Source organism: Hypanus sabinus, chromosome 6 (assembly GCF_030144855.1).
Source record: "Hypanus sabinus isolate sHypSab1 chromosome 6, sHypSab1.hap1, whole genome shotgun sequence".
Lineage (NCBI taxonomy): Eukaryota > Metazoa > Chordata > Chondrichthyes > Myliobatiformes > Dasyatidae > Hypanus > Hypanus sabinus.
This window is the reverse complement of record NC_082711.1, coordinates 26,180,868-26,202,804: the sequence shown is the minus strand read 5'-3', so window position 1 is coordinate 26,202,804 and position 21,937 is coordinate 26,180,868. Positions and strand designations below refer to the sequence as shown.

At 44.5% G+C, this 21,937-nt stretch overlaps 1 protein-coding gene across 1 annotated transcript; it reads left to right on the top strand.

The window, feature by feature from the left end:
• The first annotated feature begins 67 nt into the window (after positions 1 to 67).
• On the top strand, positions 68 to 17,043 carry shha (sonic hedgehog signaling molecule a). The gene is made up of 3 exons (XM_059971861.1): positions 68 to 537; positions 4,121 to 4,382; positions 15,035 to 17,043. Exons 1-3 carry the CDS (start codon positions 241 to 243, stop codon positions 15,727 to 15,729), a joined length of 1,254 nt encoding a protein of 417 aa, XP_059827844.1. The 5' UTR covers positions 68 to 240; the 3' UTR covers positions 15,730 to 17,043.
• The last annotated feature ends 4,894 nt before the right edge of the window (positions 17,044 to 21,937 follow it).

The following is a 21,937-nucleotide window of genomic DNA, read 5'->3' as shown; positions in this document are numbered from 1 at the left end:
AGATCTCACCGTTGTGCCTTTTGAGGCTATATTACATTGCTGTGCAGCCAGTCTTTCTTGCGCGTCTCCAGACTTCGTGTCCTTATATCACCATTTGTCCCTTTTCCCAAAAATACAAAACCCCTGACACAGCGCCCAGCCCCTGATGTGCCACGGTTGTCGGGGATCTGACTGTGGGGACATTGGAAGAAAAGAAGACCAGCGAGATAGCGAGAACGGCACAGAAGCCCCCGAGTGAACATGATGCTGACAAGAATTGTGTTAGTGGGACTGATCTGCTGTTCTCTCGTCTCGTCTGTGAAGGCTTGTGGGCCGGGCCGGGGTTATGGGAGAAGGAAGCATCCTAGAAAATTAACCCCACTGGCCTACAAACAATTCATTCCGAACGTGGCAGAAAAGACTCTGGGGGCAAGTGGCAGGTACGAGGGAAAGATTACCAGGAACTCGGAGAGATTTAAAGAACTGACTCCCAATTACAACCCAGACATTATTTTTAAGGACGAAGAGAACACGGGAGCGGACAGGCTGATGACACAGGTACGGGTCAAATCTCCAATTGTATTTTCCCCATTCCCCTTCAGTTTAGGTGGACTAGGGTCGCTGCCGGTGACTGATCAAACCAACATGTCGAAGGTGGGTAATATCTGTTGGAGGAAAGTTTGGGGATTCTGGTGAATCTTCATTTTTCTACCCTTTTCTGAGCCTTTCTTTTTCTTCTGTTTGTTAGGGGTGTGTGCAACGCTTCTTGCGACTCGCTGTGTAAATGTGTGTGCAGTAATCCCCTGAGTTTGTACTTTGATCAATCGGAGTGTACACTGTGAAGAAGGGGCTCCCATGTGTATGCCTACTACCGGCCCATTTGCTAACCTGCAGTCCTGCGCGTTTACAGCTAACCTGCGGTCGTTTACTTCATCTCTCTCTCTCTCTCTCTCTCTCTCTCTCTCTCTCTCTCTCTCTCTCTCTCTCTCTCTCTCTCTCTCTCTCTCTCTCTCTCTCTCTCTCTCCCCCCCCCCCCCCACCACACCTCCCTCCTGTTAAAGTATCTTCTAAATCTCACAGTTCTGAGCGGAGATGACTTAATGAGGCTGACTTGTCTAAATATAGGAGAAATAGAGAGAGATGGACCGGGGGCGAAATCGACCCGTCTTTCCCTCCCATGCCTTGTCTTTGCAATCTGCTCAATTGACGCCGTTCACATCGAAACTCTATCTTCTATCTCAGCGTTTACCGAAGCGTTAATTTATTGTCATTTCTTTAAGGGCAAATTACAGTGCCAGAACCGCAAAAAAATATATAAAGAAGATCACAACCGTTCGCTTACTTGAAAGTTTTATTGCAAACCCTAGAAATAACAGTCACAACTAAGGTCATTGGAAGTTGCTCCTTAGCGGGGCACAACGTGCCCATATGCGCGAGTGCCATTTGGTGGGACCGCCTAAAAGTCATTAAGATTTAATGCACATTTAAAAATCTCTATCTCGCGTTTAATGAACATGTATGATGAAACATAACCGAAGGGAAAGGCAGATGGTGCATTTTTTCCCCGAACAATGATATTACCCTTTAAGCAATTAAAATCACCGAATGTTTACAAGCAGCGCGTGTCGTTCCTCGATGCTTCATGTGGTCACCCTGTATCGCTCTTAAATAACATGAAGGCCTATGGCAGGGTTGTTCAGTGTGACACTGTGCACACAACAAGGTTAAGACAAGTCCCGGTTCTCCGACAGTTGCCGCGACAGCGAGACACGGTAACACCGAGAGAGACCTCCAGGTACCTCCCCACCCCCCTGCACACACACACACACACATATACACAGACACACACACACGTGTGCGTCTCGCATTTGAGTTTCACTTCCTCTTCTAGTATTGATCGCGGCTGACTGAAATTGCACATTTCATCTCCCTCTCTCGTTATCCCTTTCTCTCTCTCTCTCTCTCTCTCTCTCCCCCCCCCCCCACAGGTAAAAGCGATTTATAGGAGCTGTGGCGCTTATGGGGAGATGGTCATGCATAAAGGAAATACACGTAAAAATTTTAAAAGCCACAAGATAAAAAAAATTGCGCCGCTCTTTTAAGATTCCTTCGGCCACTTCAGAAAAGGCTGGGCTGCTGCAGCAGCCGCTCTCCACGCCCCGCGTACACAATGCACTGAGTGGGAAGGACGCGTCTCTGGGAATAGACAATCTCTCAACACGGATTCCGCATTAGCGACCAGTGTTTGCACTTCTGACCTTCAGTCAATTCCCCCAAATATGAAAGCAGGGGCAGCATAAAGTCGCGCCTTCCATGTGCGTTTTATTAAATATTCCTTACAGAAAGATATCAATGCAAAAAACGTCCGGATCTCAAGTTCAACAACCCTCCGCCCACCCAGTTTACCCATGCACAATCTGCCTGCGTTTGTGAGGCACCTCAGCGGGCCCCGGGAATAATCGATTGGCGATCGATCTGTGTGGAACTTAGTGTGTGTGTGTGGGGGGGGGGGGAATAGGGAGCAGATTGAAATGCCTACCCACCTACCTCCCTACACACACGAGGGTGAGATCGAGAGGCGCGGTGAGCCGCTTGCATTGACGGCTATCTTCGCGTTCTTTCATATTATGTCAATTCATATCACAGCCCAGCGTAAATAGAATAGGACGTGAGCACAAGCGGCGATTCGTCAAGCGCAATGTTACCTCGCCGAGGGCGAGCGAAGGTATCACGCTGAGTTTGACTGATGGCTGGTCAGATCTGGGTTTCATTCACGGCACACGACCCAATGAATTAATAAATAGGGTTTGTTTTGGCACTGTCGCTGCGGGTCGCTCGCCGCTCTCTGCACTTTCACCGTCTCCGTACTCAGCCTCTGCCGCTCGAAAGGAGGCTCCCAGAGCAGCGCAGCTCGTCCTTGAAGCGTTAGTCCTACCCGCTCGGAGGTTGTTCGAGCTACTAATGAGAGGGGCGGTGGGGTCCGTGGGGTGCGGTCCGTCGCCAGTACAGAAACGGCGTGTGCGCACTAGCGAGCTGGTGCGGCAGACCAGGGTGAGAATGGTTTCACAGCCAGTCGGGCAATTAGCAGAGAAAACTTGCTCAAAACCCAGGCCTCAATAACCGAGGAAGGTGCAGGAATGTGCTCGGATTTTGCCCTATCTGCGCGCATAGAGCGTGGGTTTGACTAGCCCTGTTCATATGCATAATGCCTTAATCCAGAGTGCAGCTGAAAACGAGGAAATCACTCCCTCTCCTGCCCGCTGACAGAGTCGATAGTACGCTTTATTTATTGACTAATTGAGCGTTAAGACAAAATCGGCTCCCCATACCTTAGCTAGACTCGCTGATAACAACAGCCGGAGGCTGCCTTTTGCAGGACGCCGCTGTTTCATTGCGGAACAACTGGTCGCAGCTCGCGCGATGTTGTCACGCTCCACGGAAGTACAAATGACAACAAGAGGAGTAATGTCAGTTTCTCTGCCTCGAACACCCCCCCCACCCCCACCCCCACCCCACATCCCCTTCTGAAGGAGCCTTTGTGGCTCGCTGCAGTGTTGTGATCTGGAGAGTTGTCCGGGGCAGAAAGACGGATCAGTTAGAGACCAAGTCGTGTGGCTGAGACGCCCCGCCACTTCCCATTCCCCTATGCGCCGGGAATGCCGCCCGTGGGAAGATTCGGCCAGCCTAAACTGCGCTATCTGTCAATGAAACGCCTCATCATCCCGTGTCACCTTACAATGTTAAAGAGTCTTCCAAACATTTCAGGCCTTACTCCCGTCTGCTCCCACAAGACACGAGCAGGCTACCGAATAATCCTGGACAGACAATACGCGAGATATATCTCCCCAAAGCAGTTTATATTTTGTTCGTTTCCATTTGTTTCCACTAAGATACATGGGAGAATTGGAAAGGCAGGCGGGCCCTGGCTGAGTGGTTCATTTGTGATGCTTGGATTTAGACATCAAGCTTGTCTCAATGATATTGCCCTGTCTATGCTCATCATTGGCCAACCTATAAATAAATGGGAGGCACCAGCTACCGTCATAATGAAATGCCTAATTGTCTCTGAGCGAGCCAATTCACGTTGGCGGGATTCTTAATTGAGTTCTTGTTTCTTCCTCCCTTTCTCCCTGTTTGGCAGAGGTGTAAAGATAAACTGAATTCCCTCGCGATCTCGGTAATGAACCAATGGCCCGGGGTGAAGCTAAGGGTGACGGAGGGCTGGGACGAAGACGGCCATCACTCCGAAGAGTCACTGCACTACGAGGGCAGAGCCGTAGACATTACCACCTCGGACCGAGACAGGAGCAAGTACGGTATGCTGGCCAGGCTCGCCGTCGAAGCCGGTTTCGATTGGGTCAACTACGAATCCAAAGCTCACATTCACTGCTCGGTCAAAGCAGGTGAGACAGCACTTTTAAGGGAATGTATTGTCCTTTTTTTTCATCTGCTATGATTAGCGTGATCACATTTCATATCAGTATTACACACTTCTAATCTGAAAACACCCCAGGCGCCAGTCAAAGCTTCCTGCCACTCCTGTAAGGTGGGTCTCCGAAGAATTACAGGGCTTTTTACTGATCTTGTCATAAATAATATGGTCATCAGTTCACAGTAAGTGAGGGGGAGTGTACATGCGAGATGCAATGAAGCGGGACACTTTCCCGAAGGTGTCAGCTGGGCCTCAGTTGGGAGCAGTCCCGTCTTCTGCGTCATTTGGCTGTGAGTTCAAGGCGCACTCCTGAGAGGGAGTGCGAACTAATCGCGACCGGCGATCAGTGTAGTCGCCCTATCCGAGGAGCGGTCTTTCGGATGCATCTCCCTGTTGTGTCGGGCGGTGTACCTAATGGCCTATATAGAGTGGACGTTCCTGTAGCGGAGGAGTCTAAGACCAGACGGCACAGCCTCCGTATACAAGGACGTCCCTTTAGAAAGGAGGTTAGGAGGAATTTATTTAACCAGAGTGCGAATTAATTCATTTGCATAGATGGCTGTGAAAGCCAAGACATTGGACATATTGGTTCTTGATTGGTAAGGTTGACGAAGGTTACGGAAAGAAGGTATGGGATGAGAGGGATAATAAATCAGTCATGATGGAATGGTGAGTCAGACTCGATGGGTCAAATGGCCTGAATGTTCTCCTCCCCCATCCCCCACTGTAGGAAACATCCTCACCACGTCCATTCTATCGAGGCCTGAACCAGAGCATCTGGTCAGCGGGCAATCTCGGGAGCACACCCCAAAAGCTCAAAGACTGCAGTAACTTAAGCAAAATGTAGAAAGCACAATTGCTCTCTGTGCATAAGAAATGTCACCGTTTACAGACATGACCCACTGATAAACCTCCCGCCTAATTGTTATACTCAGACTATTCCCTCTGTGCAAGACACCGGGTAGCAACCTGGGTCCTAGGGAAGGAAGGGGCCACTCTGCACTAGCGGATATATTCCTGCAATACTGATTGGTCAAGGACCAGCATCATCCCGAAGTAACGGGGTTTTTGATTGGCTTTGGGTAAAAAAAAAATGACAGCTTAGAGTTGGCGAATGTTGCTGATGGGACAACCCCTTTAGAGTTTCGCCTAAGAATGTTTGCTGACTGGTCTGTGGGCGGTTAATTGGGGCTCTTGCGTTACCGCGTATGGAGAAAGAGCAAAAGTACGGACTATCTATATCTCAAAACGTCTCGGCTTCTAGGCTACACTGTGCCTCATTTATTTCAAGATATAATTCGTTAATTTACCCCTTGCCATGATATAAATCGTTGCAGGGAGTGGATATAGTATTCCACATGCCACTGGGAGGTGTGGAGACTGCTTGATAAGTTTTCTCATTTAATCTCGAAATTCAAAGTCTGCAGCTGCAACGAAATCAAGAATCGGTCACATATGCCTTTATTCATCACTCAGTCTCCAAGGACACATAAAGAAACCGCAGCGCAGGCGGCGAACACTTAACCTGTCCCAGACCACAGATATATTTCTAATGAAAAGACTTTATAGACCTTAAGTAGAAAAGCGTGCAGTGGGTGCTGACTAAATATAGACCTGGGACTCTATAACAAAGCTTGGATGGGATGTTTTTGCTGTTCAATATTGTGCGGATAACTTGCTCTTTGTACTGCTCGGTGATCTAATTATAATTAGCGGTCCTGGATATAAATCGCTCTTCTCCTTACGAAACCCATACTTTCACAGAAACGAGTACTTCTGACTTCTTGGTAAACATTAAATTTCAGCGTGTTAAATGTGTGTTTGAGATTACACGTGGCCGGACGTATAATTAGTACATTTCTATTTTGCTCCGCAGACTTTACCTGAGTAATAATATTTTGAATAGCAATTTTCCCACTCTCCCCCCTCCCCGCCGCCCTGTTTTCCCCGTCCCCTTTTCCAGTGTATTTCACTGTGGCCTGGATTTGGTTCAGACATGTCATTAGCTTTTGTTGAATCATTCACCACGTTTCTGCAACATTGCCACACGTTTTTTATTTCCATTAGGATAACGGATCGTATTATAATCAAATAAACCCATTATTATTTTTCCATAGTCCATTTGTCGATCTCTCTCTCTCTGCCTCTCTCACACACACACTGTCTCCCTCTCCCAATGCCCATAAATTTGCTCCCTTCTACGCGCAGCTGTGAAATGACAAACTCCAAGAATTCGTAAGAATAGTCATTGAAGTGATTCCGCAAACGAACTGTGAGATTTTCGCAGGAAACCGCCAACATCGCAATCACTGGGATGCTGTTTTCAAGCTGCAGCGCCAGAACGCCGACCCGAGTTGTTTAATAACGAGGCGCAGGTCCACAATCATCGTTCTCGCAACGCCACTCACTGTCTTAATGAAGAATGAACCACGCTGTGCGGGCCAGATAAAGAATTGTAGGTAAAAACTCTTAGAAGACTCGTCTAATGTCGAATATAATCTCGCCCTCCTGTTATAGAGCTCTAAATAGGAGAAGGGCAAATCTAAAATTTAAAATTCCAAACACACTGGGCTACTCAGACTCATCTGAGTCCATGTCATATGGGTCGTGTGATTGTACCACAGAGATCTGCCGAACTATTAGAGGGGACTGTTAGTCCAGTCTCCGATCCGTTTGTTCCGCCACTATTTCATGCCTGTGAATCATATGAGAAGATTAAATGCTGTCTGCAGAGGAGAAAAAATTCCAGCGAGGAAGATTCGTTTTCTACGTCTCTATTTGTAGAAAGAATGATCCCGGGGAGAGGAATGCAAAGCCGGGGTTGTCTCAAGCCTCGAGTCATTGTCAGCCTAACAGAGGAGAAGGGGCCATTGATGGCGGGCTATAGTCAGCCTCTAAAGCCGGGTTCGGTCATTTAAAATTCAAATACACTTCTCGAGTGTCCAGCAAAACGAACAGTGTTTCTGCTGTGTAAATACTGTTTGCAAGAGCCTTGCATTCTGGTGTGTAGTGTATGTGTGAACTGACACACAGAGGTTCCCGCACCTGAGCAAACAGTCAGAGGAGCTGGGAAAAGAAAGTGGAAGTGTCCTCTAGTTCGAGTGTCTCATCCATTAGCGGGATCAGAATGACAATGCAGCGCCTTTATTGGTTTTTAATTAGACGACACGGAGCGAGTCCTCTCAGGCCGTGTACCGCACTCGTCGGCCTCGGAGGCGACTTTAGATCACCGCCACCGACAGCAGCTCGGCAGAGCCCTCTGTCCCGGGCCATGCTTTCAAGTTATCCCCAGGTACAGCTCATCGAAGTTTCTTCCTCTGTCAGGGATGAGGTCTTTGGAGCTTCTGCGGCGTTTTTGCAGCACCGTAGCCGGGCATGTCCCAGGCGGAATTAACTTTAGACCAGCGCCCGCACAAACTTTAAGTTAGAGGTGAAGCTTTTCCGGTATGAAGCAGAGGGCATCGGCACTCCTCTACTCCCCGAGTGTTTGCTTGCTGTGACCAGCTCATTAAACTGAATCCCGTTCGGTTCCATTAAACAAAGGCGAGAAAGTCGTTAACAAACCAATAAAACGTAATTTGCGGCTCTTTTTCGCCAATTAAAAAGCAATTTCCAAGAAATAGACACGACTTGTTTTTAATCGTGTTAAGGGAAGAGAAGGTGTACTTTAAAGAAACTCCTGACCTTTAAGGTTGTAATCCTTATTTTTGACCACTTTAATCAAGGCATACATTCCCCGCTGGTGCTAACAGGCAGCTCCGCACCTGGGCGGTGTGAGCGCTCAAAATAAATCCCGGCGACCATCCGACTCCGTCCCTGCTGAAATAATCCATTTCCTGCCTGGAGCCAGAGGAATTCTGCATTTCAAATGGAAAGCAGAAAACAAGTTAAATGTGTTAAGTCCAGAAATAAACTGCAGTTGGTGAAGTGGAACAAGTTAAGAAGAATTGTTTTGAACTGGGAAGCTCTATTAACCAACTTTCTTCATTGCTGGTATCATATGAATTTCTTTGACTGTTTCTGTATCTACCCCATTAACTTGTCTATCGCTGTGCCGAATCCTATAGCTGTCAATCCTATATTTTTTTAACATATCTATCTGTCCATATGATCTCTTCCTGGTGATCTCGGATGCTCCTTGCTTCTGCCTCTGTAGCCCATCCACCTCAAGGTGCGACATGTTTTTCATTCAGAGATGCTCTTCTGCACAACACTGTTGTAACACGTGGTTATTTGAGTTACTGACGCCTTCCTGTCAGCTTGAACTCTTCTGACTAGTCGCGTTAACAAGCTGTTTTTTTATCTCTCTTCCCCCCCCCCACAAAACTATCACCAACTGGATGTTTTCTGTTCTTTTCAACATTCCCTGAAAACTCTAGAGACTGTTGTGCATGAAAATCCGAGGAAATCAGCAGTTTCTGAGATACTCAAACCACCCCATCTGGCACCAACAATCATTCCACGGTCAAAGTAACACAGTTCACATTTGTTCCCCATTCTGAAGTTTGGTCTGAACAACAACAGGACCTTTCGACCATGTCTGCATGCTTTTATGCATTATGTTGCTGCCATGTGATTGGCTGATTAGATATTTGCATTAACAGGAAATATCATTAACAGAAGTTGCACAGTGTACCTGATAAAGTGGTCACTAAGTGTATGTCTCTGCAATTAGAATTGCTTTAGCAAGAGGGTGGGGAATTTGTGGAATTGAATGCCACAGATGGCTAAGAAGGCTACGTCATTTGGCATATTTAAAGCAGTGATTTATAGGTTCTTGACTCGTAAGGACATCAATAGTTATGAGGACAAGGCACGAGAATGGGATTGAGAAGGATAATAAATCAGCCATAATGGAATGGTGGAGGAGACCCAATGGGCTGATTGGCCTAATTCTGTTCCTATGTCTATAATCCAACCATCTTCCCTCAAATACATATATATTTTATGTATTTATCTTTCTATATTATTTGGACATGTAGTATTAGTGATGTGTGATGAATAGACCAAAAATGCACATAAAATTGTCAATAGCCTTTGCTAACATTTTATTTTTTGGCCTAATTCCCATTAGAGGTAATGGTTAGTGAGACACTTCACAGTGCAGGCAACTCAGGTTCAATTCCCACCATTACCTGCAAGGGGTTTGTACATTTCCTCCAGGTGCTCTGGTTTCCTCCCACGTTCTGGAGATGTGACAGCTGGTAGGTTAATTGGTCATTATAAATTATCCAGTGATTGGGCCAGTATTAAATCAGCTGATTTCTAGGTGGCATGTCCAGAAGAGCCAGTAGGGCCTATTCTGTGCCATATCTCAATGAATAAATAAATTCAGCAGGAAGATCTTTGAGGATGTAAATCCTACAACCACAGGGAGTGGGTCAAATTGATATTTGAAATTTATGTTAGTGGAACTGGATGAGAGGGGCAAGGGATTAGAGGATTATTCTGATAGGTTTAGATGAGAAAAGATGGAGGGAAGTGCAGATTGTGTATTAATGTTATGGTCTGGTTGGGTTAAGTGGCCTTTGACCTTCCATATGTCCATGGAATAGTACATCTGATGTCAATTCAATTGCTCCTGCACTTTGCATCCCTGGCTGACCTTGCACCGTGAATCATAGCAGTCTACAGAACAAAGTATGGACAAAATAAAAATGTTGTACTTGAATTAGCTACTATCATCAAATTCAGTGTATAATTTGTCCCTGTACTTTGACTGTGTCTGCAGTTACTTTAAAATATCTTGCCCTTTGCCTGACTCTGCTCAGTCTTGCCCAATATCTTATAATCAGAATCACATGCTCCTTTTTATGTCTTGCTCTTTAGAGTTGAAATAAACTCATTTATACCACTCCTTAACAAAGGACAACCCTTACAAAGCTATGCAATGGGTGAGACTGTTAAGCCCAAGTACTGGAATTAATAAGGTCTAAAGTAAATAATAAAAGGCAAATGGCATGTTAGTTTTCATGCCAAACAATCTGGGATACAAGGAAACGGAATGGTTGCTCTGTTAATTCAGAACCTATGTGAAGAATAGCATTCAACTCTTGGGCAGCCTACTCGGGAAAGATATGGTGGTGCACTTTACAGTTACCAATATTTCTACCTTCCTTTTTTTTGTTTTTGAAATAGTTGTATCACACTAAATCCTGATTTAATGTTAGCCTAATCATGGGACAATTTAAAATGAGCAATTAACCTAAGAAACAGTGCATCTTTGGGTTGTGGGAGGAAACTGAAGCATCTGGAGGAAACCCATGTGATCGCAGGGAGAATGTACAAACTCCTTACAGGAGGTGGCGGGAAGTGAACCCGGGTCGCTGGGACTGTAAAGCGTTGTGCTAACCACTACGCTACCATGCCACCCAGTGTGTGGGTTTTCCTGGGTGCTCCAGTATCATCCCACAGTCCAAAGAAGAACTGGGTAGGTCATTGTACATAATCCTGTGATTAGGTTAGGGTTAGTTGGATTGTGGGGTTGCTGGAATGGCATGGCTCAAAGAGCTGGAAAAGCATATTCTACGCTGTATCACTAAATAAATTAAATTGATATGGTAACCAATAAGAAGCCACTACCTCTGGTGGGGAAGTTCAGGAATGGGAGTTGTGGGTACAAAACTTTAAAATTAGAGCTGCACGTTTAGGGTTGATAGAGCACATCACATAAAAACAGTACAGCATGGGAAAAAGCCTTGCAGTCCAATATATTTGTGCCAATCATGAGGCTAGAGTAAACTAATCACAACTGCCTGCATATGGTCTATGTCCCTACATCCCTGCCTGTTCATGTTCCTGTCTAAATTCCTCTCAAACATTGCTGCTGCACCACCAACTGTCATCAGTAAGCCCCAGGCACCTACAACAACGCATTTTTTTAAAAAACGACATGTACATCTTCGTTAAACTTTCCCCCTCTTGTATTAAACCTATGTCATCTTCTATTTGATATTTACACCCTATAAAAAGAATTTCATTACATACCCTATTATACAATACTATGCCCTTCTATCAGGTCACCCCTCAGCCTCTGGTGCTCCAGAGAACATAATGAATAAGTCTGTCCAACCTCCCTTTATAACTCATACACTGCAGTCCAGATGTCAGACAGAACTTCATCACATGAAAAGTCTATAGATTCACTGGTATTTCCATTGTTGAAACAAGAATGTCAAAACTAACAGACACAGTTTTTAAAGCTAATATAATAGAGATTTTAGAATAAAGACTGGTGATTCGTGTTCAGGTACAAATGAAAACTGCCTTAGGGGACTGAGCAGCCGATCCAAGCTCTCTTCTCCCTGCTGCCACCAAGGAGGTGGCACAGGAGCCTAAGGTTCCACTCCACCAAGTTCACAAACAGTTATTACCCTTCGACCATCAGGCCCCTGAACCATCATGGATAACTTCACTCACCTCAACACGGAACTGATCACTGAGCACAACTTGAGGACTCTACACTTCTGGTTCTCAGTGTTACTTATTTCATTATTTACCTATCATTATTGTTTGTGTATTAGCACAGTTTGTTTTTTGCACATTGTCTGCTTGTCAGTCTACACTTATGTGTAGGTTTTCATTGGTTCTATTGTATTTTGTCATTCTACTGCAGATGACTGCAAGAAAATGAATTTTCTGTCAGTATCTAATTAGTACTTTGATCATGAATGTAATTTGAACTTTGAATCTCTCAGATAGCCAATGCAGATGGTGAGACAAAAACCAATGTTTTGGGACAGGAGGGGTGAGTGGGGTGCATGGATAAGGAAAACAGATGTGCATGAGAGGACAATATCCATGATGGCAATTGTCTTTGAAATAGAGTCTGATTTTTGGGTCTGTGGAAGAAATATCAACAGTTCCAAGGGTACTGTTTACGGATTGAAACAGGACCTTCATCTCAGCTGGTCCATGCTGACCAAGATTCCCATCTAAGCTACACTCATTGGCCCATATTCCTCTAAACCTAAATCCATGTACTTGTTCAGGTACTTTTAACTGTTTTTTAATGTACCTGTATCAACCATTTCTTCTGATACCTCATTCCATATCCTGACCACGCTCTAGGTGGAAAAAGTTGTCTCTCAATTCTGAGTAAATCTTTCCCCCTCACCCTAAATCTATGCCTTCTGGCTCGTGGTTCTCCATCCCTGGGAAACAAAATGAATGCATTCACCCTTTCTATGACCCTGTAATTTTATACACCTGTACAAGATCATTCCTCATTCTCCTGTATAATGAAAATTACCTACCTGCCCAACCGCTCACCATAATTTAGTCTCTCAACTGTAGCTGATATGCTTGCAAATATTCTCTGCACACTTCATAGCCTAATGGCATCTTTCCCATAGCAGGATGACCAAAACTGAACATATTTTTCCAAACGTGGTCTCAGCAATGTCTTGCACGAATGCAACATAACGTCCAAACTCCTATACTCAGTACCCTATTGAGGGTCAACATGCCAAAGCCATTCTTCACCAACGAACGAATAAAATTATCCCTGGATGCAAAGACTAAAAGGGCAATTATAGAATTTCCCGTGGTCAACCATTTTAATTTCAATCCCCTCTCCCATTCTGAAATGTTGGTCCGTGGCCTCCTCTGCTGCTGTGATCAGGCCAGTGTCAGGTTGGAGGAGCAACAACTCCTATTCTGTCTGGGTAGCCTCAACCATATTGGCGTGAATATCGATTTCTCTAACTTTTGGTGTTTTCTTCCCCTCTCATTCCATTCCCTCCTCCGACTCACCTCTTCTCCTTATCAGCCCATTACCTCCCCGGTGTTCCTTTTACTTCCCTTTCTCCCATGGTATGTTCTCCTCTCCTATCAGATTCTTTCTTCAGTCCTTTATTTTTTTTCCAACTATCATTTCCCAGCTTCTCACTTCATCCCCCTTCCCATACCCACCTGGCTTCAGCTATCACCTTCTAGCTTGTACTCCTTCCCCACCCTCACCACCTTATTCTGGCTTTTTCTCCTTTCCAGTCATTCTGACAGGTCTCTGCCCAAAGCATCAACTGCCTATTCCTTCCTATATATGCTGCCTGGCCTGCTGAGCTCCTCCAGTATTTTGTGTGCATTATTCTGGATTTCCAGTATCTGCAGAATCCATTGGGTTTATGCAGCAGAATGGATCCAGTTAAGAACAAAGCAAGATAATATTGGCATGGGCCATGCTCCATGCCTGAAACTTTTGATTGGATATGAAAACTTCATGTTGTCTTTATCTACACATCCAAGAAGTCTACTTTGTTTCTGCCATCTGAAACAATGCTGAAGGTACTTGGTAGACTTCAATTAACTTCTAAAAAGCCTCGTACCAGATTCATTGGTGGAAGATCAGTGTTATCCTCTCAACTACATATGGTAAAGTCCAGCCACTGACAAAATTTACAGATATGTGCAAGGGTTCCTTTGAAACTTTGAATCCTACTTCTTTCTAAGAGCAGGTGTTTCAAGTAAAGTTCAAAGTAAATTTATTATCAAAGTATGTATATATCACCATGTACAACCCTGAGGTTTGTTTTCCTGCAGGCATTCACAGTAAAATAAAGAAATGTACTATAATTTAGGAAAACTATAAATAACAAAGATTAACAAACAATGTACAAAATGAAACAAATTCTGCAAATAATAAAAAAGTAAATAGATAATAAAGAGTTGCAGAGTGCTTGAAAAGGAGTCTGTTGGTCATAGGGTCAGTTTAGTGAGAGAAGTTATCCATGTTGGTTCAGGAGCCCTACTGGTGTATCAGCATGGATAACTTCACTCACATCAATACTTATAAAGAGTAGCTCTCTTTTTAGTAAGTAAGAAAATGTGTTGCAATTATTCCTTTTAGAAAGGAGGAATCTTTGTAGATGTGCTCCAGAATCTGATTAGTTCCCATATGGTTTGATGGCAAGTGGCTAATGGCACTACAGCCAAAGCTGGATAGATGGTATATTCCTTGACCTCAAGGGAATCGAGCAACACTGAGTTAGTGCAAGAGAATTGGCACAGTGGTAAGAGGTGTCGGCCATGATCTTATTGAATGGGGCAGCAAAAGCGAGTGGCCGAATAGCCTCCCATGCTACTTCTAATATTCTCCTGCAACATTACTTTAAACTGGGTACCCACTTACCACTGCCTGCAAACTGACAAAAAGTGGTAACATAACAGAGCTCACCATTTTTGAACTTTGGATTAAGATATGAGCCATAAGGAAAGGTTGGACAAATGTAGGTTGTTTTCTCTGGAGTGGTAGAGGCTGATAGAAATTTATAAAATTGAGGCATAGGTAGGGTAGACAGTCTGAATCTATTAAAAGTAGATCAAAGTAGGAGAGGACCTACATTTGAATTGATTGAGGGAAAGTTTAAATGTGTGCAGGGAGGGCTCTTTACACAAGGAGGGCTCGGTGACAGGGATAGTGGGGGAAGTAAATTAATATCTTAGAGGCTTTCGGATAAACACCTGGAAAGACACAGACCTGCAGATTTAATGGATCAGTTTAATTTGACATTGTGTTTGCCGAAGTGTCTGTTCTGATGCTATACTGTTTAGTATTCTGTGCTACAATTCATACTGTGTCTGTTCATTCCATCACCAATGAGGTCCTGTTGCTCTTTCCAACAGAAAACTCGGTAGCTGCGAAGTCAGGAGGTTGTTTCCCCGCCTCAGCTCAAGTCAGCCTGGAGAACGGTGATAGCAAGCAACTCAAGGACCTGAAGCCGGGAGACCGGGTGCTGGCTGCAGACGAGCTGGGCAACCTTCTCTACAGCGATTTCATCATGTTCCTGGACAGAGCCGAGGAAGTCGAGAAGGTTTTCTACGTGATCGAGACTCGAGAGCCTCGCCGGAAGCTCGCCCTCACCGCGGCGCATTTGCTTTTTGTCGGGCACAGTTCGAGCGAGGGGCAGATCGAATTCAAGGCAACGTTCGCCAGCGACGTGAGGTCGGGCCAGCTGGTGTACATCACTGATGGGGACAGTCAGCAGCTCCAGCCTGCCATGGTCGACAAGGTTTACCTGGAGGAGATGACAGGTGCTTACGCTCCACTGACTGTCCAGGGCACCCTCGTGATTAACCAGGTCCTGGCCTCGTGCTATGCCGTTATAGAGGAACACACTTTGGCCCACTGGGCTTTTGCCCCTGTGCGGATGAGGCATGCAGTCACATCTTTGCTTCTGCCCAGCGACCCATTAACGGTCAACAGTACTGCCCAAGAAGCTGGTGTCCACTGGTACTGCAGTGCCTTGTATCAGATAGGCAGATGGGTTTTGGATGACGCATCTATTCACCCTTCGGGAATGACGTTGGACTCTAGCTGAAACCATTTACAGCGATTACAGACAGGCTTTTACAGCAGAACTACTCATACACAAAGCAGAGTTTCGACAAGAAGACCCCAGGAAGTTTTCTTCTCGTGGGGATATTTATTTTGTTTTGCATTGTTTTTAATTGCCCGTTTCTCCTGTCCTTTGTTTATAACGTCTTCTTGTTTAACGGAAAAGAAACTGGAACTTTGAGAGCCTTAAAACTCCTTTGATAATTTATTCCCAGGTGACCCCACCAGAACAGAAACTATTTTGTGTGGTCAGCCAAGGAGAACAAAATATATTTTTCTATCTGTTTTTTGTCCCGTGAATCATTCTACAAACGTTTGCGACGAATCCTATTGTCGATGTATTTGTAATCTCTTGTTCCCGCTCTCGCCCTGTGTTGTTTTTTTTTAATTTCTCTAGACTTTTGAACAAAGCTACACTACATTTGGGGGGTCCATAAATTATATTTTTATACACAGAATTGTAAATTAGATTTTTGGATTACTTAACTGAATCACATTTCGTTATTTGAAATAGTGTAAAATACGAGAATATATTATTTTAATTTAAAGTCTAGGTGCGAAAAAAATATAACGTTTTGACCATCCCATTGACGATGTTTTGACGTTGAACCTGCCATTTTGTAAACCAGGTGAGCTACAGGGAAAGTGCGCATGCTCGACAAACATCCGTCCCTTCATCAATAGAGACACCCTTGACATCTCCATCTGGGACTGAATTTTATTGGAAGAAATTATTTTTTAAAAATGACGAACCTTGATGATTAATAATCATATTCTAATGAAAGTAGTAGTTTGTACAAAGTTTTTTTGCATACGAATTAAAATTCGACAAAAAAGCTGTAAATTTACTAAACCGTATTATTTGCATATTTTGTAATAGTTTAATACAGTAGTTTTATAATATAGAAATGTGCCAAATACTCTGTCTGAATATTATTAAAATATACAGCATTTCAATTACACGCGACTTTTGATAATCGAGAGGTCAAGAAAGGCGTTGTGTATAGATACTTTAAAATATTTTGCAAAGTGAAAAGAGATGTTTATGTTTTAGGGTCAATCGTTTACGCCACAACATACTGGAGTCGGAATGGATGTATTTTCAACGGCAGGGTCCAAACGACCAGCCGTGTTTTACATTATATTTGAATCATTCATTCTGCAACTTATAAAACAAAATGTAAGAAACGGACGTATTGTTTGTAGCTATTATTTGGTCGCTTACGATCAACAGCAATTTCCCACCTCAATGCTGCTTTTCATAATTTTTTTTAAATAAAATTTCTCTGAAGTCTAACCACAGCTGTACTATGTCGGAGAGAAGTGTCTGCGCTGCGAAAATAAAAATCCCCAATATATGTATGACCGATGCTGGAGAGCTTGGGCAAGACTCACACAATGTTGGAGGAACTCAGCACGTCAGGCAGAATCTGTGGAGTGGTATACACAGACGGTGTTTCGGGCCGAGATCCTTCATGAGACCTTGAACATGAGTCCTTTTGAAGGGTCTCGGCCATTCCCCTCCAAGATGCTGCCTGTCTTGATGAGTTCCTCCAGCATTTTGTACGTGCACGTTTCCTTCCAAACACAAAGCATGCCGTGAGTTTAAACCCCCTCTCCCAATGGAAACCTAAACTGAAGAGTATCGGGCCAGCTGCATTCATTGCAACAGATGGTTGTGGAGGCCAAGTCACTGGGTAGATTTAAAACGGAGTTTTAAACAGGTTCTGGGTTAGCCAGGGCGTCAAATGTTACAGGGCAGAAAGCAAGAGAATGGGTTTGCGAGGGATAATAAATGAACCGTTGTGGAATGTTGGAGCAGACTCGATGGTTATCACTAGATCACCCAGGAGGCCATTTGGCCCACTGTGCAGACTAGCAAAACACCAATCCCGCCCCCCCCCCCCCGGCCTTACAAATGCCTTCAACTTCGTTTCAAAGAGGGGTTCTGCATCCACCGCTGGAGGTGCAAATCAACGAGCAACCCACACGCCCTTTGAGCACCAACCCCCGCTGTCCCTTTAATTGCCCGCGCGCTTGATGGATGGTTCTCGGGTACACGATACATTCTCGGATGAGAGCAGTAACTGTTTGCATTTTCGCGATAGGATGCGCTGATTGAAGCGGTATCAATATCTCGCAAAGTCAGATTAAAACTAGTGGTCTTTTCCAAACCTCGCATGCAGGCGAAGAGTTGGCTTCCTAAGAAAGCTGTCTCTTAGTTTCCTTCTGAAGTAGTTGCTATAATTAACTAGACGCTGATGATTGAAGGGATTTCATACGTATTTTAAATATTCAAGTTGCCCTGACAAGTTGGCGCTAACTATATGGAGCATAATGACAGCTTTAGTTTGCATTGCGCACCACTTAACTGCTCTGGATTCTGTAATATTTACATGTGGAAAGTTGAACCAAGCTACCAAATGCAACAGTCCCTACAGGCAACCGCAGACAAATAAGATTGCCAGTATTAATAATGGAGACAGTGGTCTTGTAGGCTCGCCCTCAAATTAAATATAACACTGTTTTAGTGCGAGGCATGAAAATTAACCTGTGTAAACAGAGGTCAGGACGCTTCCCAAAAGGCTGTACAGCGATGACTTAACACTCATTTCCAGGTTCGCAACCCTACTCAAAGAGTCATCGCCTAACCTCAATCCTAATTTGTTGATTTAAAAACAACTGAGGTTGCTGGAGTAGTTTTGCTTTAAAAAAAGCACTAAACAAAATTCATAGAAAGCCCTTGTATAAAATAAAATTCCCAGGCAATTATTAATTGGTGACGTTTTAACTACGGATGCAGAAATTCTGAAATAAAAGCGGAAAATAGGACTGTAAGACATAGGAGCAGAATAAGGTCATTTGGTCTATCAGGTCTGCTCTGATATCCCATCATGATTGATAATCCATTTCTCCCATCTTCTCCCTTTGACACCCTGACCAACCAAGAACCTATCAACCTCCATTTTAAATATACCCAATGACTTGGCCTCCACAGCCATCTGTAACAATGAATTCCACAGATTCCCCACCCTCTGGCTAAAGACATTCCTCCTCATCTCTGTTCTAAAGATGGAAATATTCTGCTGGATTGGCAAAATCAGTGTAGAGGAAAATAGAGAAGCATTCTGCGTCCAAATGAAGGGTCTCCACCCAAAGCATCACTGCCCATTTCCCTCCATTGATGCTGCCTGATCCACGGAGTTCCTCCCAATTAAGCTAGTTCCTCAGGTATTGTGTTCAAGCATAGGGTGGCATGGTAGCGTGGTGGTCTGCACAACACTATTACAGTGCCAGCACGGGTTCAATTTCCACCACTGTCTTTAAGGAGCTTGTATATTCTCCCTGTAATCATGTAGGTTTCCTCTGGCTGTTCTCGTTTCCTTCCACAATCCAAAAATGCACTGGTCAGTAGATTAGTTCCTCATGGGTGTAATTAGGTAGTATGGGCTCATTGGACCAAAGAGGCCTGTTACCATTACGTAACTGCACTGAATTGTTCCTTCTATTTTTCCCTACATTGGTGCTGCCTGCCCTGTTGATTATTTTCAGTATTTTCTTTTAACCTGCCCTTCCTCTAGAAGCCAAATTAGAGAATCACGGGAATCTGGTATCATTTCATTGCCCGATGGGATACAACATCTGAGACATGGTGGCTCAGCTAGTAGACATGCCACCTCACAGCACTAAAGACCCAGGTTCAATACTGACCTTGGGTGCTGACTGTCCAGAGTATGCATGTTCTACCTGTGACCACATTGGCTTCCTCCTACACTCCAAAGACATCCTGCTGGGAATTTACCTTACTTAAGCCTATTACCTCCTTTGGTCCCCAAGGTTGCCAGCAGAAGCTCACCAGAATCATCTGTCCGTCTTTCACGTTGCCTCCAGGTGTAGCCCATCTTCAAATATCTTTCTCCGGGTGAGATCTTTGGCACTTCTATTGGCATTTCTGTAGCTCTGGGTTTTTACAGGGTGGGGTTGCTAGCCCCATGCGCAACCCTCCTCCATTCACAGTCAGCTTGGGACTGTCCATGGCAGGGCTAATTTAACTGGCTGATGCAGAGTGTTGAGTTAATGGTAGAGTATGGGAGGGGATGATAGGAATGTGGGGAGAATACAATATATGGTTGGTGTAGAATTAATAGTCAGCATGGAGAGCTGGATGGCCTACTTCCATACTCTACCTCTTCTTTAAGGTGGATAGAGGAAAGTATAGGTGGATGATTGAGAGGAGCAGGTGCCTGGAGCACATTGCCAGGGTGGTAGTAGATGCAGCTACATTAGAGATACTTGGGAGATCACCCGGCTGAAAGAAAAATGGAGGGTTATGAGCTGTGTAGGAGGGAAGGGTTAGATTAATCATGGAGTCGTTTGAAAGGTTGGCACAGCATCAAGAGCCAAAGCGCCCATGCTGTTCAGTTCTATGTTCAATATTCCATAACTCCCGGACTCCAACTGACCACCACATTACAAGAAGGATGTGGAGGCTTTGGAGAGGGTGCAGATGAGTTTCATCAAGATGCTGCCTGGTTTAGAGAGAAGCAGCTAGGCAGAGAGGTTGGACGAACTTAGATCTTTTTTCTCAGGAACAGCAGAGGGTGAAAAGTTAAATTTTATTGAGATTATAAGAGCACAAATAGGGTAAGTGGTCAGATTCTCCTTCCCAGGGTGGAAATATCAAATATCAGAGGGAATAGCTTTAAGGCATGAAGGGGAAATTTTTATTGCAGTTTCTTTTACACAGAATCAGGTTTAGTACCACTGACATACCGTACAGACTGGCGTGAAACATGTTGTTTTGTGTCAGTACTGTGCCATACTTAAAACATGCTATAAATTAGAATAAGAAATATCTTAAAAAATGTGATTAGTGTGAAAGGGGAACAACAATGGTGAGGCAGTGTTTCAGAAATCTGGTGGTCGAGGGGAACTGAGGGAGCGTCTTCATCCTGTTTGTAATGAGAAGTGGGCATGTCCTGGTTGGTGGGGTCCTTAATGATACATACCTTCTTTTTGAGGCAGTGCCTTTTGAAGTAGTAGTAATTTGGAACACACTGCCTGGGGAAGAGGGGAAGCCGACATTTAGATAAGACACGTGATCAGGCAGGGAACTAAGAGATATAGACCACATCCAGGCAGACGTGCTGTTTAAATTGGCATCATAGTCGGCACATGCTTCATGTTTCTGTGCTCTAGCGTTCGATGCTCTGTGCCCCAGATACACTGCAGCTCAGAATTCATTCTTTTCAGGAAGTGGGCTTTGTTTTAACCAGTGTGAGGCTTTTCCAAGGAGTTTGGATCCAAGTATGTCGCTGCCGCTGATAATTGGGACCAAGTGACTCTCTCTGGGGTTTGCATGGGAGTGAGATCGTCCTTTCACGTTCCACGTTTATCACAGCCTCAAACAAACTTTGTCTTCTCAAAACAATTGTAGCAATCGGGCAGGGTAGATCCTGATAACAGGAGTCAAGGTCCCGTCTTTGGTTAAATGACACACAGGGTTGATGATTAATGAGTGCTGGGCTCCAACTTCTGGGAAAGATGCCTCAGAATCCAGGAGTCTCATTAAATTCTTTCCAGCTCCGGAAAAATTGCAAGATTCAAAGTGGTTTATTGCCATTCTTCGGAACAGAATAAATCCGAATCTGGATACGGTGCAGCCCAATAAGCGCAAAGAACACGACCAAACACGATAATCACAAGTACAAAAGCAATCTTATAACAACAAGTTGCCAGCTAGATCGAGCGCAAAGAATCTCGATAGATGTGGCCCAGATTTGTAAGAGCAGCATGACATATATAGGGCAAGCGATTGGGACGGATCATATTTCAGAATTCGTCGAGATATTCCATATTTCCACCAGCATGCTTCTCTGAGAATGGACGACACTGGGTTATTGTTCCCTCAAGTGCATATCCTCACAGCAGACTTCACGCGAGGTTCTCATTTCCCAGAAGGAATCGGTTCTGGAGTCAACGGGAAGTGGAGCTCTGGATTGGTGGGAATGATCCCAGATTTGTAGGGATGAGCTTCAGGTTTGGATTCGGAGAGCTGACAGAGACAAGTGCGTTCCGTGCTCCCAGAATGATTGAAATGCACAGCAGAGAAAGGGGCCATTCAGTCTGTCGCCTTCCGGCAAAGATTTTATGTTGAATAAAACGACTCAGAAATGGCCAAATGATGCAGA

Coding starts and splice junctions, on each gene's coding strand:
- shha (XM_059971861.1), top strand. CDS start 241: ATGATGCTGACAAGAATTGTGTTAGTGGGACTGATCTGCTGTTCTCTC. Junction 538..4,120: donor CGGACAGGCTGATGACACAG/GTACGGGTCAAA, acceptor CCTGTTTGGCAG/AGGTGTAAAGATAAACTGAA. Junction 4,383..15,034: donor TCACTGCTCGGTCAAAGCAG/GTGAGACAGCAC, acceptor TCTTTCCAACAG/AAAACTCGGTAGCTGCGAAG.